General features: G+C 39.5%; 1 protein-coding gene across 1 annotated transcript in view; it reads left to right on the top strand.

Moving 5' to 3' along the window:
- The window catches only part of SMS (spermine synthase), a 28081-nt gene extending 12619 nt beyond the window's left edge, over positions 1 to 15462 (top strand). Inside the window, 5 exon segments of the mRNA XM_062515152.1 lie at positions 191 to 280; positions 1231 to 1345; positions 1791 to 1870; positions 12670 to 12785; positions 14099 to 15462. Coding sequence (XP_062371136.1) covers positions 191 to 280; positions 1231 to 1345; positions 1791 to 1870; positions 12670 to 12785; positions 14099 to 14141 — 444 coding nt within the window. The 3' untranslated portion in view covers positions 14142 to 15462.
- Positions 15463 to 16629: the final 1167 nt, after the last annotated feature.

The raw sequence follows: 16629 nt of genomic DNA on the forward strand, positions 1-16629 counted from the left end.
ATACTAGTTAAAACCAAAATAAGACCTTCATAATCATCTAATTGAATCTGGAGGCCAGTACATAAGGATGACTATTGCAGTATATATACCAATAGACACATCTAATTATTTATTTGAGGATTTGTTTCTGAAGAAGCAGGAACTCTTACCTCGATTTCTGGAATGTATTATGCCTTGACAAGCTTCAAACATTGACCAAATGGTGATTGACGGGTGTAAAAAACACATGCGTAAAACGTGCGGAGATGTCCTAGACAATCTGAAAGGAGAGTGCTACCAGGTAAAGTTTTGTTTTTCTTTCATTGCAAGTCATATTTCAAATACATGTAGACCTAGTCTGGAGGACTGCTATGGCTAAGTTTTGGGGACAAGTCTTCTGAGTTGAATTTGGGAAGCTTTTTTTCCTTCTGTATGATACTTGCATGTTTTAATAGCTGGAGTTCATGTTGAAAGTATTTTAACTCCATCTTCAGACTTGTAAAATTAATTGTATATGTAGCTTTTAAGGAATGTGAAATAGGAGAATGTTTGCTACAACTTAGAAATAAAGAGGAGGTAGCAGTAAGAGTGTTGTTTCACATCATTCCTTAAACTGTTAAAGATAGAAGAAATGTGTATTGTAGTTTTTATATGCTGTTGAAAATACCTGAATTTGTAATAAGCATTTAAATAATATTAATTTGCAGGCAAAATCCTGTAGTGTTACACTGCTATTATACTAAAATAACCCAACAAATGTTATGCATCTCTGCAGCTGAGGTCTTTGTGCTGCATCTCATGGCACTTAGAAATAGCCTAGCTATAATCTGACATGTGTCTTTTTTCATTACTGGCCCTTAGATGTCGCAGATACTAACAGGAATGAGCTAATAAAAACACACAAAATTAACAGAAGTCACATGCTACTCTGTGGAAGTCAGTGGCCCTTCATATATAAATACCTTATTTAACTCCTGTTGAGCTGCTAACTGTTGTCAGCATTTGGTAGGAAGAACAGTGGTCACAGATCCAGGAACTTCAGTCCTGAATTGCCTGTGTTTTCATTGTCATAATTCCTACCAAATTCCTCCTTTCTGTATGATGTAAAAAGTTGAAAGTGGAGCCTAAAATTAAACATGAATTTAATTTTGTAGCTTTTCCCTCTTAATTTCTGTGAATCCATGTTTGTTCCTTCTACCTGGTCAGTTTTAGGGTGTTTTTAGAAGTAGCAGCAATATTTCGTTCTTACAGGTTCTGATTGAAGACTGTATTCCTGTACTGAAGAGGTATGCCAAAGAAGGGAGAATGTTTGATTATGTAATTAATGATCTGACAGCTGTTCCAATTTCCACATCTCCAGAAGAAGGTAAATCATCTAATTTATTTACTTGTGAGAATTTTCCACATTTCTGTTCTGCTGCATAATAGTCTGCAGCATAAATGCTTTGATTTTTTCCGTTTAAAAAGCAAATCTGAGAGGAAAAAGACATCTGTTTTCTTTTTTTAATATTAAGAAAAGGCTAGCAAGTGCCTAGCCCTCTTAAATCTCTTATTCCAGAATAATATAAACTCATGTAGGTCTTGCAGTATTTGGAGTTCATGCTCCAGTGAATTTTCCTCACTGCATAATTTATTGGATATTTCAGGAAAATTCCTGTGAAGAAAAACAATACTTCTGCCATCGTTGCCATTGTGTATGGTTTGCATTTTTTTTAATCCAGGATTTTTTTAACTTTGCAAGTCTTGAATATGTAATGAATAAACAAGCTAATAATGTGCTGTCCTGTTTTTCAATTGTTCCCCATATGCAGATTCCACATGGGAATTTCTACGGTTGATTCTTGACCTCTCAATGAAAGTCCTGAAACAAGATGGAAAATACTTTACACAGGTATGATACTTGGATGTTATAAAGGACTGCTTTATATCTATTGCAATTTGCATATTTTCTGTTAAAAAAAAGACAAAACTAACAAAAGATCTACTTCAAGCTGGTTTTCTCCCTTTAATGATTTAACTGGCATTTTGCATGAAAGTTAGGATTTGCTAACTAGCTTGTCTTTTCTCGTTATTTCAGCTGAATAGGTAGTGTTTTTGTCTGGGGTTTAGAAGCATAATTTTAAGACTCAGCAAGAATATTGCAGCTAAAAAATTATTGGAAAAGCAGAACAGATGTATTTCATGCAGAAATACATAGTTTTTAAGCTAATGTCTACAGCTATAGAGTGTAAAACAGAAATTTGTCATTCATTAAGGTGTAAAAGTTTGACATAGATGCAGTGAGATGGGAAATGAGCATAGCCACCTCATACATAATAGAACTGTGGTATAGCTTTCAACAGAAAATATTTCAGGTAATCCTGAGTTTGGAATGCCACCAAGTTGTGTGCAATTGTACAAGAATGTGGCAGGAGCCAGCAGATGGCTCAGTGAAGTCTAAGTCTCTGAAGTTGTATTTCTTTTGTCATGCTCATAAACTAGTCTTCTGGTGTGTAGAGAATCTAAGTACTGTAATTTAGATTAATATCCTTAAGCTCTGAAATACATAGAAATTGGTTTACTGTAAAACTGTGCAGGTTTAGAAAGAAATGCAGAACTGGTGGGATGATGTTTCTGGCAATTCTAACATGCTGCTGTGTTTTAAAATGCTGTGGTTGTATGGGCAAGAGAGATGATCTTGTGGTTGCAATATAAGATATAATTAACATGGTTTTACCGCACTAAATTTTAATGGCATTTGTCATGTTAATAGTGGAAATATTTGTGGCAACCTTTGATATCAAATGGACACTAAATGTTTCGGAAACTGAGTCATTGTGTTGCAGTTCTTTTCCTTGTAGCATACACTGTAAAAATAGCTTGCTTCACTGGAATGGAGGTAAACTTATGTCTGGGGACAGGTTTTGTTGGGCTTTGCAGAGGGACTCTGGAGAAGAAGCTTGTGCTAGAAGCTGAAATGATGGCTGTGCTGCAGCCAGAGAACTGAGGGGTTGTTGTGTGTCAGCTGGAACCAGCTGAGGTGGAGACTGGTGCTGCTTGTTTTGTCTTCATGGGGTGGAGATAAGTCAGCTTTGCAGTGTGTGACCGCACAGAAAGAAAGAAAGCAATCCTGAACCAGGCCTGGTGGGTTTTAGCTGTTGTGAGGTTATGCATTGTTACATTTTGTGGTCCCAAAGCAACAAGATGGTACATGGCAGGACAGGAAAGAAACAATATTAAAATTGTTTCTTAACAGTTGAAAATTATGGCTTAAAATTTGACTTGGGGCTAAAGAGTAGCCAGTGCAAGGGCCAGAGTATAGAAGTAGTGTTCTCTTGCAATTCAGTCTTCCTGAAGATGTTGAAAAAAGTGCAATTAATACTGGAGCAGACAGCTATGAGAGCTTTTGATATATCTATTGATACACCACCTAGTCCATTTGATGGTCCTTGTAGCCAGTTGGGCCTGAAAAAACAAAACATTCCTCTGTAAAAATGGAATAACCCTCTCTATTGGTTTTGTGGCCAGGCTTTGGTAGTGGAGGGGGTGTGGGAAGGGCTTCCCCTGTCCAACAGAGCCAATGCTAGCTGGCTCCAGCATGGATCTGCTCCAGGATGGCCAAGGCTGAGCCCATCTGTGACAGTGGTAGTGCCTCTGGGGTGAGACTTTTGAAGGGCCAAAACTTGCTGCTCAGCAGCAGTTGCAGCAAGAGAGAGGAGTGAGAATGTGTGAGAGAAACATCTCTGCAGGCACCAAGGTCACTGAAGGAGGGGGCAGGAGATGCTCCAGATACCAGTGCAGAGATTCCCTGCAGCCCATGCTGAAGACCATGGTGTAGCAGGCTGTGGTCCTGCAGCCCATGAAGCTCCACAGGGGAGCAGAGATCCACCTGCAGCCCCTGGAGGGCCCCATGGTGGAGCATGTGGATACCTGAAGGAGGCTGTGACCCTATGGGAAGCTCATACTAGAGCAGGCTTCCTGGAAAAACTTGTGACTCTGCAGGGGACCCATGCTGGAGCAATTAATGAAAAACTGCAGCCCGTGGAAGGACTCATGTTGGAGAAGTTAATGGAGGACTGTCTCCCATAGTGGGAGACCACATGCTGGAGCAGAGTGTGAGGAGGAAGGAGCAGCAGAAATAACGTGGGATGAACTGACCACAGTCTCAATTCCCCATCCCCCATCAGTGCAGTGGGGAGGAGGTAAAGAATTTGTGAGTAAAGTTCATCTTGGGGAAAAGAGAGGGGGCCAGGGGGAGGCGTTGTTAAAATTTGTGTGTATTTCTTATTGTCCCCCTCTGATTCACTGAGGAAACTGAGTTTATTACCCAAGTTGATTCTGTTTGCCTGTGATGGTAACAGGTGAGAGTTTTCTTCCCATCCTTATCTCAGCCCATGAGCCTTTTGCTATATTTTCTCTCATCTGAGAGAAGCTGAGCAGAGGAGTGACAGTGTGATTTTTGTGGGCACCTGGCATCCAGCCAGGGTCAACCCACCACAGTCTCAGACAAGAGTCTGGTCATAGGATTAACAGACTATTGGGGTGCTTTAAATAAAATTAGCTGTCTGTAACTTTGCTTAAATTACTTAAATTTAAATTAAACTAACTGAAGCTGGCTACTTGTAGGATTGGTTAGACTACAGACAGAACTTCAAACATGACCACTACCAACTTTGGCAGCTTAGTCACACATTGCGAACTCATAAATGATTTTAAATGTTCTGTTGTGTTTGCTGTTAAATGGCAGTGGTTTTAACTTTGCGTATTAACACTGGGAATTTAAGTTACTTTTGGTCCAGCTATCTACTTCCAGGATGCCTATGTTACATAGCAGGCCTTGCTGAAGAAATCATGTGCCTATTAAGGTAGCTGTTTTTAAAATGCAGGGTTCTCTGTGCCCCCCAGCCGCTTCTTTGCATTTTGGTTCTCTAAAACAAAAATTAAGTATCATCAAGAAAAGTGACTGAGAGCATGTCCACTTACTTGTTAGAGTCTCATCTTTGCTATGATAAGGCATTGTCTCATAGGAAAAATGCAATAAAAGGATCGTTGTCCTGGTGACTACCAGCCAGCAATTACAGTTGCCTCTTCTGCCTTGGCATTGTGTTGTGCTAACATTGAAAATTTCTGTCCTTTGTAGTCTGTCCTCTTGCACCCTGAACAGAATCATGTGCATCTAGTTGGGATGTAATTTATTTCAATGCCAAAGAAATGCTTTACCCGAAAGTGGAATTGTGTTCACAGAATGCCATCCTTTCCCATACTGTATTGCTGCCTGTCTAAATGCCACTGCTGGGAAATACAAAGGGAAATGCTTATCACCTCTTCACTGAGCTCTGAGCAAGTTTTAGAAAATGTTCTGATCTGCATGTGAATTGTCAGCAGGCAGGGTCTAGTGCTGTCTAACTCCAGATGGATATAATTTATCTTAGATTAACACACCTGGTGGTTCCCTTGGGATTCCTTCCTCAGCGATCCTCAAAGCAAGTTTCCAAATGCTGCTGCAGAATGTCCTGTCACCACTAGATGGAGGCAGGTAACTGGTATTGCCTGGCACTTCATTAACATTTACAGAGATTCTGCCTGTGGAAGGTTTTTCAGACTATATATTTGTATTCCTAGGGGGTATAAGAACTTATGTGGCCAGTTTTAAGATGCAGTATGGGCTTCTTCCTGTTTTTTCAGCTCTGGAAAGATAAAGGGCAGTTAATGGATGTCTTTCTCTGCTGGTTTGTCTGAGTGTGTTTGGGGAAAAATGCCTCCCTACTTTCTCTATGAAAATGGTAATCACAGCTTAGACTAAGAACTTGTGTGAGTAGCAGCTGTGCTTTACATGCCCTTGCTTTTCTAGCTGTATCATCCATATTGAGTGTTGCAGTCTACACAGGATCTGCACAGAGACATGAGCCATAGGGCCCTTAGCCTGCAGAACTTGCACACATGTCTGTAGGTTTAACATTTGAAGCTTGTTTGTGAAAACTTACTGTTAAACATAATCCCATGGCTCTGAGATTCAGAGGTCATATGGCATGCTCTTATTTCCATTCTTCCTCAGCTGATGCTTTGAAGTGTTAAATGATGATACGTGAGGCAGTGTCTGAGGTGCTTGGTGTTGTGCTCTCCAAGGAGAGACAGAGATACAGGCTGCCAGCCATCACAGTGAAAAGAAATGAGTTGATGAGGATGTAAGACCTTGGTGTATCCTGAGGTCCACTGCCATCTCTAATATACCTTCCCAGCAACTTGTTTCTGAACATGTTAAGTGTTCTTACAGTACTAGACTTTCTAAAAGCATGATTTTTAGATAGCCCAGATGATTTCTTTCAAGTGAGTGTATATACTTGTAGATATCAGTGTGATATGTAGCTTTTGCTTTCCTGAGACATCACTCTCTTGTACCTTCAAAGTAGCACTTGAGGGTTGTCCCAAGAGCTGTGAAACAGTGGTCTATAAGATGCTGAGACTGGTTGTAAGGTTGTCTCTGAATGTCAGTGGATGATGTGTTACTAAGAAAATGCATTTTTCTTTGCTAAGCTTTTATTCTGTTGATCTCATCTTTTGAGGTTGAAAAGGCTATAATTTTCAGCCTGTTTATGTAGTAGAACCTTTAAAAATACCTCTGAACAGGAATTTGACTTCCTGGTTGGGGTCACTCAGCCCAGGCAGGCTGGTAACTCGGACCACTCACAGGCTCCAGTAAACAGCACTGACCCCTGGTGCAGGGGATCATGTGTCTTGTCTCCCACAGGAACCTGTGGCCCTTCACAAAGCTGTCCCTTCCTGGCCACTCTTATACAGCCTTCTAAATGTCCAGACAATCATCATGTTGCTCCATAGTTAGACTCTTTTTGGCTGCTGTGTGGGTTTTCTAATTAGCACTTCCAGTGAAGGGAGCAAGATTCTCCATGACTGAACCATGAAAGGAGGATGGAAGAATGGCTGTGTCCCTATATGAGCCTCTGTGATTTCCTGGTAGTTTAAGGGACTTTAAGGAGCGAGCAGACACTTCTATTTCCTTTTGCTACTGCGAGCTCAGCCAGTGGAAGTATTTACAGTTGGGTCTGCCTCCATTATTTCCTGAACAGCTCTCCCTGTCCCCCAAAAGCTAAGCCTAGCTTTGATGCTAGGTGTTTGTTGCTGTGTCTCTTGCTGCTTATTAGTCACTCTGAAGTGATGAAGGATTAAACCGAATCTTGGCCATGTCCAATTCTGGCACATTATCATAAAAATAAACATGTGCTAAAAATAAAAATTAAACTTCTCTGGGATACAGTCGCAGATGAAGGTGTCCATTGACAATGACATATGGGGTAAGACATGTATAAGAGGTGGGCAACTATGGAAAAGGGACCCTTTCACCTGCTTCCAACTCCCTAGTTTGCTTTCTGAAGGTTGGAGGAAGCATAGTGGCCTAAGTTCAGCCTGTAACCAGTTGGTGGAGACATCCATTTTATAGATGGGCAGAGTTAACTGGGACATACAGGGTTAATTGAAACAATTTTTTATTGCTACTTATTTTAAGGAATGTTTTTTGTCTGTCCAGAGCTGTATTTGTTATTTAGATTTGTTGTGCGTTGTCCTGTAGAAACCTGAAAATGAAACCCATGGATCTATAATTTATGCCTGGTGAGAGCCACGGAAAATGCATGTTGGGAGAGCTGTTGAAGTGAGTGCAAGCACTGAGAAGGATGCAGGATGCAAAGGCTCAGGAGTCATCAGTCTTAGCATGATCTTGGAGATTAAGATTCGTTAATCTCAAAGTTAAAACTGCCTCAAGTACTTTTGTGTCTGAAAGATGCATCTTAAGGATAAAAAAATTCCATCATTCTCCTAGTTCTTACCTGTCAAATTGTTTGACATGGCACAGAGATTAAGTGAGGCCCGGGGGGGGGGGGGGCTGGGCAGAGGAATTTGGTAGGGGTTTTTGCATAGTTGGGAGATTGGCTGAACCCTGTAGGAGAAAAAGGAAAGTGATTTTGGTGTTTGAAAACATGTAATTGGCGAGTCATCTACTTTAAACCTTATTAAACAGCATTTGCTATTAGCTGTTGTTTGAGTTACATGGTGTTTGTTCAGAACAAACAATGCATTGCTCTACCACCTAACTCTTCATTAGCCATCAGGAGTTAAAGTGAACATTGCATTGCATTCTGGGCATGGTTCCCTGTGGCATTTCAGTGATACTGAAACATCTAAGTGTGATTGACATTGCTACTAACGCTGTAGTCTTGTTTAATAGAACTGGTTATGTCTTAAAGATGTTAATAGTAGTGATTTTTCAATAAGTTGATTGAAATAAGCCTTAAGTTTTGAAGTTTTGATCTTTGGAGTGCTTAACTTTGAGTGAAGCCAGATTAGTATAAAAAAGTAGCTATGCAGGACTATAAAATCTTGCAGTGTTCTCCAGACAAAAAGGGTTGATAATCAGGTGAGTTATCTGAACCTTTAGGCAAGATCTTCATTTGGAGATTGGGTAGTTGAGGGTTTGAAAAATAAAAACTGTTTCTTGGCACGTTCATTGTTCCTGTAATATGTTTTCCATTGTGTCTGCAGTGATTTGTCTCTTGCTAGAGAAGAGAGGAATGATGATATGCTCAAGTGACAGTCTGGGAAACTGGATACTCTTCTATCATTGTGTATCCTGTTCAACTTCCTATGTAATAGTGGTGTGCTCTGTAAATTACCTAGCAGTGTTCCTATTTACGACTCATATTGCGCACACAGGTTGTTTTTTAGTTTTCTTTTGCATTCAGTCTGATGTTGACACAAAATGATATGTTTGGTAAAGGGCAGCTGACCTAAAAAACCCACCACAATCCCCTGGATAATAACAGGTTACTAAACAAGTGCTCCAGAAGTCTGTTCATTGTGCTCAGTTTGTGTTAGTCTTCTACCTTTTGACAAGTCTCATTTGTTTTCTGATACCCAAATATGAAAAATTCTATATGCAGCATGTCACTTACCTTTAACAAATAAGTACTGGTTTGTTTCTGCAATATAATCAAAATTATAATCAAATATGTTTTATTCAAGTTCTTTTGATGGCGTGCTTTCCCAAATATAACTTTTAAAAGATAAGAGAGTGATAGAATAGAGTGGAGTGATAGGATTTCCTGGTGTGGAAGGGGCCTGCAGCAAAGCTCAGCTCCTGGCCCTGTACAGGACAAGAATCACATAATGTGCTTGAGACCATTGTCAAGATGCTCTGTTAAGTTTTTTTTAAGCTGAGGTTTTCTTTTCTACTTGTGCAAACTTGAACACAATAAAAACAAAAATAGTAGGATGGAAAAAAATCAGGGGAAGATGAGTGGGATGAGTTATCTTTCCGCTTCCTCTGGAAATAGAAATGTTTTAAATACACCGTGAAAAAAATCTTACCAATAAAAAGTAGGAAAAATAGTACAAATCCCAATGTCAGAATGTACATATTACACCTTGGTTCTAGTTATCATCTGATGTTACATAGATAAAGGAATGTAAATGGAGCTGTTTACAAATACTGATTTCAAGCATGACCTCTGCTTGTTTTTGCTTCAGCCTGTTGTATGTTTTAAAGAGCACAGATAGTATTTGCTCAAACTCATCTTAGTTCTTGCTTTGTGAATATTAACTTTCAGTTGCATCTGTGTGCATGTAGTAGTTTTAAGGCCACTTAAAAAAAAATCTGGGAGCACCAAAAATGAGCTGCACAGTAAAACAAGTCTTTCTTAAAGACTCTGCTCCTGGATTTAAATCTTTGAAGTGCTGTAGAAGAGCAGTGCAATGTGTGAAACATAGGCAGTCAGACACTTGGGAAGCATTGAGTAAGTCCTTGGTTCTTGGGGGTCCTCATTTCAAGTTAGAGATCCTAAAATATTGAGTAAGATGTGAGTGTAAGGGAGCTAATTTTTTCCATTAGATCTAGTTTTTTCTAATTGAACCATCTGCATTCTTTTGCAGTTAGGTGCAGGTTACACGTGTTACTGAAGAGCAGGAATAAACAAGTGTTGGGGGTTGGTTCTTTCCCTTTTCCCTCTGTGGAATTTTCCCCATTGTCATGCTAAGATACCTGTTGACTGGGCCCTGGTGACAAGGGGGAGGGGACGGGAGGGAAGGAGCCCCGCGAGATTCAAACAGCCAGAAGAGGAAGCGGAAGGCTGGGCCTCGGCCCATTTCCCCCGCGGAGTTCGGACAAGAAGGACGATCGCCGCCTGTGTCCCATCCCTGCCATCCCAGCGTAGGGAAACCACCATCGGACCCTGCCCGGCTGTCTTCTCGCTGTGAACTACCACCATCCAGCACTCTGCTGAGCACCAGGACCCACACCGTGAGCGGAGAGCTCTCTCTCCATCTCTCTCTCCCCCTGGGACAGCGCTGCCATCACCCCCAGCCCTCCTGCGGCTCTGCGGGACCCGCCCGCCCCCAGCACCGGGAACTGCAGCTCAGGGAAAAGGTGCCTGCAGCCAAAAAACACTGGGACTGAATTACTGTTCTGTTTGTGGGTAATTTCATAGCTGTTGTTGTTCTTGTTTGTCTTGTTAGATATACTAGTAAAGAACTGTTATTCCTACCCCCATATCTTTGCCTGAGAGCTCTCTTAATTCCAAAATTATAATAATCGGAAGAATCATGGGTTTTTTTTTTTTCAGTCCAAAGGGAAGCTTCTGCTTTCCTTAGCAAACACCTGTCTTTCAAACCAGGACAACAAGATACTGCATTCAATGGTCAGTTTATAAAAAACCCAAAATTATGTATACTTTTGTATGCACACAAACACTTCCCAAGTCATTCAGAGCAGCAGGAAGATTCTGCCCTTCCTTAGATGGAGGGTGTTGCTTTAGACTCCTTTCTCTTCCCAACACATCTTCGGTGCCATGCCTTGTGTTTCTTGCCATCATTTTGTGGGGCTTTGGCTCTTGTGCTGGATCATTAGGAACTGTGTATTCATTAACATAAATATTTGCTTTTGGTTCTCTTTATCTTCTGTGGCAAATGTTCCTCCACTAGAAGTAAATTGTGTGGGAAAGCTGAGGATTCTTATATTGAAAGTAAATGGAAAATGCGTGTTAGTGTTTCTAATTCTACTGATCAGAAATCAGAAAAGGAAAGCAAGCTTTGTGCTAGATCACAGTGAAAGATATTTATACTACATGCTAGTAAACCTAGCCATTAGGAGAAGATGGGGACATGCATCTCCTGAAGATCTCATCCTGCCCTACATATGGCCAGACTGGCAAGGAGAGATTCATAGTTACCACAGAACTTGCTGCTGATGTGTAGTATTACAGCATGGTTGGTTTATCATGTTTGGGGCCTATAGATTGAACTGAAGATTCCTCAGGAAAGTGGTGGAAGTAGAAGATGACAAATCAATTCATTTGGCTGTCAGTGTGCCAAGGGCCTTTAACAATATCCGCACCTTGGCAGTCATAGTGTATTATCTGTGTTGTGCTACAGCAACAGTACACTACTTTGAGTCTTCATTTGGTGCTTTATACCTGGAAAAAAACAACTTGAGTGATTTGTAGTCCATGCAGTTGTGACTGTGTTCAACTTCACTTAATTTCAAATTAGTGTCCGAATAACTTGCATTTGCCACATTCTTCCAAGATGGTTGAATTTAAGGTTGTAAAGTATTTGCTAGTCTACTCAGTTACATAGTCAAGAAACTTTTTCAAATTTTTTTTTTTGACTGAATTTACACAACTAACTTTTATTGCTTTGGGTAGTTGGTGTTTGTTCAATCTGGTGTTCTGGTGAGCTTTCACTGTAGCCACTAAATCTTCAAATGTGTTACAGTTATGGAGAATTCAGATCTAATTAGAGCTTTTGCCATATGGTCATCCCAGGTATACATTGCAATAACTTCTGCTTCTTACTAATACTTAGCTTGGGATAAGGTAGTGCTTGCAAATAGGAGTTGCTTGGGGGAGAGAGAGCTGGGTGGGGTTTTGTGTTTTCATTTTTTTGAGGGAGGGGGGAGGGTGTTTGGTTTTTTGCAGGGGTTCTGGGGTGGGGGTTTTTTGGGGGGTGTAGAGTTTTGTTTCTTGGGTGTGTAGTTTTTTTTTTTTTTAATTCCTCACTTTTTGTAATCCTTGACGTGTTTGTATTCCAAGAATGATAGGTTGTTTCACCCTGAAGTAAAAAAAAAAAGTATCATAGCAATCTTGTCCTTTTCAGAAGCATGACATGTGGAAACTTAAGACAGTGTAGCCCACAGCCAGAGAACTTCTGTATAATTTGAGGTATTTTGTCATACTGGTTTGTGGAAAAATCTGTTTGAAATTAATAGGCTATAGTTGTTTTAGTAGTGCATTTAAACACTATAAGAGCTAGGCTACGTTAAATAACAAAAATCTGGACACTGTAATACTGTTTACTAATACATATAAGCAATCATAAAGAAAATGGTTATGGAGTAGATTTTATAGGTAAACAGTACGTGGTGGTCTATTTTAACTGGAAGCCCTCACATAATGGTTGCTTTTGCTAATGAGAGTATAGATAATCCCCCATACTTACCCTTTTTGAAAAGATACAAATTGTTGTTTGCTCTAGGCAGAATGAAGACAAGCTGTTCAGTGTTTGCCTGGTAAATATTAAATATTAGGAACAGCATGTATCTGGTTTTGAAATATGTGGGAGCCTTGCAGTAATGTCAAAATGTATATATTCATCTGAGATTTTGCTTGTTTACTTGATTGTGACTGGGACTTTTTTTTTCTTCTTCAGGGAAACTGTATCAATCTGACCGATGCCTTGACTCTGTATGAAGAACAGCTTAGCAGGCTTTATTGTCCTGTGGAGTTTTCAAAAGAAACTGTGTGTGTTCCTTCCTACATGGAATTGTATCCTTAAAGACTGAAGGAGACTGGAGAGTGTGTATTAGTAAATCAAGCAGGCATAGATTGGTTGGAGGTAATGAACTCAAGCAAAAAAAGTGTTTCTGATTTAAACACAATGTTTTTTTCATAGTAAATGAACTACTGCAGTTTTAGTTTTAAAATAACTGTAGGAATTGTTTTCTAAAAGTGCTATAAATTCACAGCTGGTGAAATGATCAGCCCCTTTCATGAACAGACTGTGTTTCTGTCAATGTTTTTGAGTGGTGTATGCGATGTAGGATAAACTGTGTGATAAGGGTAATGCTGCCTGACATTTCTGACAAGGCTGTATCACCTTATTTTCCTTTTTTCCTTTACAGAAATAAGAAAATGACTTCATACAGATTAGCATGATCCATATCTTTAAATATTGCCTGATATAGCTATTCTTGAACATACAGCTCAGACTTGATTTTTAAGACGGGGGAATGGGGAAGAGTGATTCCTAACAATCATTGCTAGTGAGTGTCACTGGAAAAAATACTCCATGTAGGGGGCATTGCATATTCTCAACATTGCATTCCTAAAAGTAATCCTTTAGAGTTTTTTCAATTTGTGAGTGGCATGGAAGTTCTGTAAGGCACCTAGAAGTTTAAACTTCAAGCCCTTGGTGTGAGAGAGGCATTTTGATCTGCTGTAAGGTGGTTCTGCCAGCTGCTTTTTCTTGAGTGTTTGCTGCTTTTGTGGGATCGCCCTGGAAATGTTTCTGCATGGTGAAGCATGCTGTGGCTGTCTCTCTTGACAGTAAACATATTTCCACAATCTTCTTATTCATAATACACTAAGCACATGATAGTGCCACAGCCTTTCTTCTGTTGTGCGTGTTTATTTGCCTCCCTTCTGTGTCTCTAAGCCCAATAGTGTTCAGTGCTGCAGCTTCCACACTGACCCTATACTGACTCCAGACTGACTGTAACCAGCTCTTCCTGCTTCTCATTATTGCCAGCACTTTGTGAAACACAGATTTGACCTTGCATTTTCAAGACAAAAGAATGTGAAGGATATCAAATACTTGCCCTTAAAGCGTACAGTTTCAGAGAAACTGGGTTTTTTTTCCCTTTACAACTGCCAGGCCTTAATGCAATGTGTATGGGATTTGAAGAGTAGGCATCTTTGAACTGCTGAGTCAGGAAGAGAATCCAGGGAGCTTTCACTTTTGTGTTTTGCCTACCCTTTAAGAGCTACCAGAAGTTTTCAGAATTTAAATATAAGTAAAAATAACATTTTAACTGTGGAAAAGTATTGCATTTTTTTCCTTAACTGATTATTTTCTCCAGATGGGTATTCTACACAATTTGGAAGAAACAGACCGACATCTGAACATCAAGATTATTTGAGATTATCATAAATGTACATGCTGCATGGAGTGTATAGGTCTGCCACATGCTGCATATTGGCATCTTGAACCTTTAAATTATATGCTGTAGATGATCCTGAAACTTAGTCATGCTATTGATTGTGAATTCTTTAAATGTTTTTTTATTATTATTTTAATTTAAAAGCAAATGGAAAATGTATATTTTGATGAGCTAGGGTGTTATTTTTGAAGGTCAACTTAAAGATGAATAAGCAGCGAAACTATTTAGCTGCTGACTGCACTGAACCTTTAGAATGTGATCCTTTTTATTTTTTTGTAGATCTCCACAAACTGGTTGATTAAAGAAGACATCTTTAGCATTTCATCCCTGAAGGGTGGTCCATGGAGTTTTAGTTGTTTTTGTTTTTCCAACAGATTGTTCATTTATGGTGCTTTTTACAAAGGGGAAGAGGGTTTTTTTGTAGTTTCGGGGGTTTTTTTAATGAACACTGCAGTGCTTCCCTATAGAGAAGGGCACAGCTAAAAAGAAAAAATCCTGTGAGATATTACCCCAAGTCCTTTGTTGCAAAGGGAAGAAAGCCAGTCTTAAATTTTTATTTAACCTAGTTTCATTCATCATTGCTGTAATGTCTGCTGCAGAAGAATCTTTGGTCTTTTACCTCCTGGATTTTTTCAGTTGCTGGCATATTGATTATTTGGATTCTGATAGGAATTTGGCAATAGCTTTGTACTGAAGCACGAAGATCAAGGCTGGGTTTTCATTCCACCACACTGCAAGAAATAGAGTGTAATGAGGTTCACGTGGGCGTATCTTCTCCCCAACCTTATGGGAAGCACTAGATTTTTGAAGTAAAGGTTGTCTTTGAGGATGAAGTAATGTGGGTGTGATGTTATCTATCTTTGTGCACCTGTACTGAATGTTTTGAAGCAAGTGTATGTGTGCTTCAGTAGGGTTAGTCATGGTTGTATTGCCACAGATGGCCCATATTGTGTGAAGCTCCTGCTCAGTTAAATTCACTTGCAGTGTAAAAATCAGTAGAAGCTGGGGTGCGTTGTAGTTCTGTTCTGAAAGATGCATTTTTCTTTAGCAGTTCCTCGTGCTTTCAAAAATTATGTTTGTCAGAGTTTATGTATCAACTAAAATATTTGTTTAAAAATGCCACTTGGAAGGAGGTAGCAAGGATATGACCAGTATATGCATCTTTTACTGTTCCAGGGTAGAATACCAAGTGTACTATTTCCCTAAACACTCTGATCCTGAACAATGATGTTTCATTCAACATCCTTATCGACATTTTTTTTTGTTTTATTGGAGAGAGTTGTTTTGCCCTGCCAAGATACTGTTAAAGAAAACAAACAACACAAAAGTTGTGCTTTATGTTCGTAAACCAGACATAAAGAAAAAAATTATTGCATCCCACGTATATGAACTCTTCATGGAATCTGAGTAGTCTATGCAGAATTCCAGACTGATACTAAAAAATGTGACAGAATTTGCTTTCTCTTTGGTCTATAATTGGTCTAAAACTGTTAAAATACTTTCAGTTTGGATAACCAATAGGAGCATTTTGCAGTCTTACTATTTTAAATTCTCAGTTAATTTCTCTAATTTATACACAGTGTAGTTTCTTACATGGCCTACAGCTTGTGAATCACTGAAAACTCCCAAAGAATAGAGCTTCCCTCTAAATAGAATAACATTTCCTGTATTTCCCGAGTGTTCTAGCTCTGTTATAGGTATCCCAGAAAATACTTTGATATTATTACCTATAATCTAGTAGAGACTCTTCCTTTATGATCTGGGACTGCAATCAGTTTATTATCTAGCCACAGATGAATGCAGGTATCCTGTAAACAGGTGTATGCATAACTTTGCAAGCATGAATATTTCCACTGGTTCTTAGTGTCATTACTCATGTAGGTGAAATGAAGCACACAGGGACAGAGCTCAGAGCATCTGTGTTCCTGGGTGAGCTTGACAGATGTAAAAATCAGTCACAACAAGTGGGGGTGGTTTGGTTTTTAACAAGGAAACTTGTGAGCTGGAAGATGACTTAATCTGCTTGTTATACCAGAGTTTGCACTTCCCTTTGGCAGTGCTGCACAGGGAGCTGCTGGGTGTGCAGGGATGTCCTGTAAAGATACCCAGAATGACATGGGGACCTGAATTGCATATTAATAGCTGAGAGGCAGCAGTGCTTGCAAACTTTTCAACTAATAGGGTATGAGGACAGTTGGAAGAATTTTTTTCCTTAATTTTGTAATGTAGTGTTTTGAAGTGATAGAAGCAGTATCAAGCAATTCAGCAAACTCTGAACATTATATTTTTTTAAGTTGCTGAATTTATTCTGAGCAAATACATACATATTGTTAGTCTTTATTTATTTGTTGCTGTAGTGTAGATTTTTTAAAAAGAAAAACAAGTCTGTGTTAGAATTTTCAAATGCAAACTGCTGTAGCTGATCAGTTTTCCATGTTTAAGGCCAGTTG

Source organism: Cinclus cinclus, chromosome 2 (genome assembly GCF_963662255.1).
Source record: "Cinclus cinclus chromosome 2, bCinCin1.1, whole genome shotgun sequence".
In the NCBI taxonomy this organism is placed as follows: Eukaryota; Metazoa; Chordata; class Aves; order Passeriformes; family Cinclidae; genus Cinclus; species Cinclus cinclus.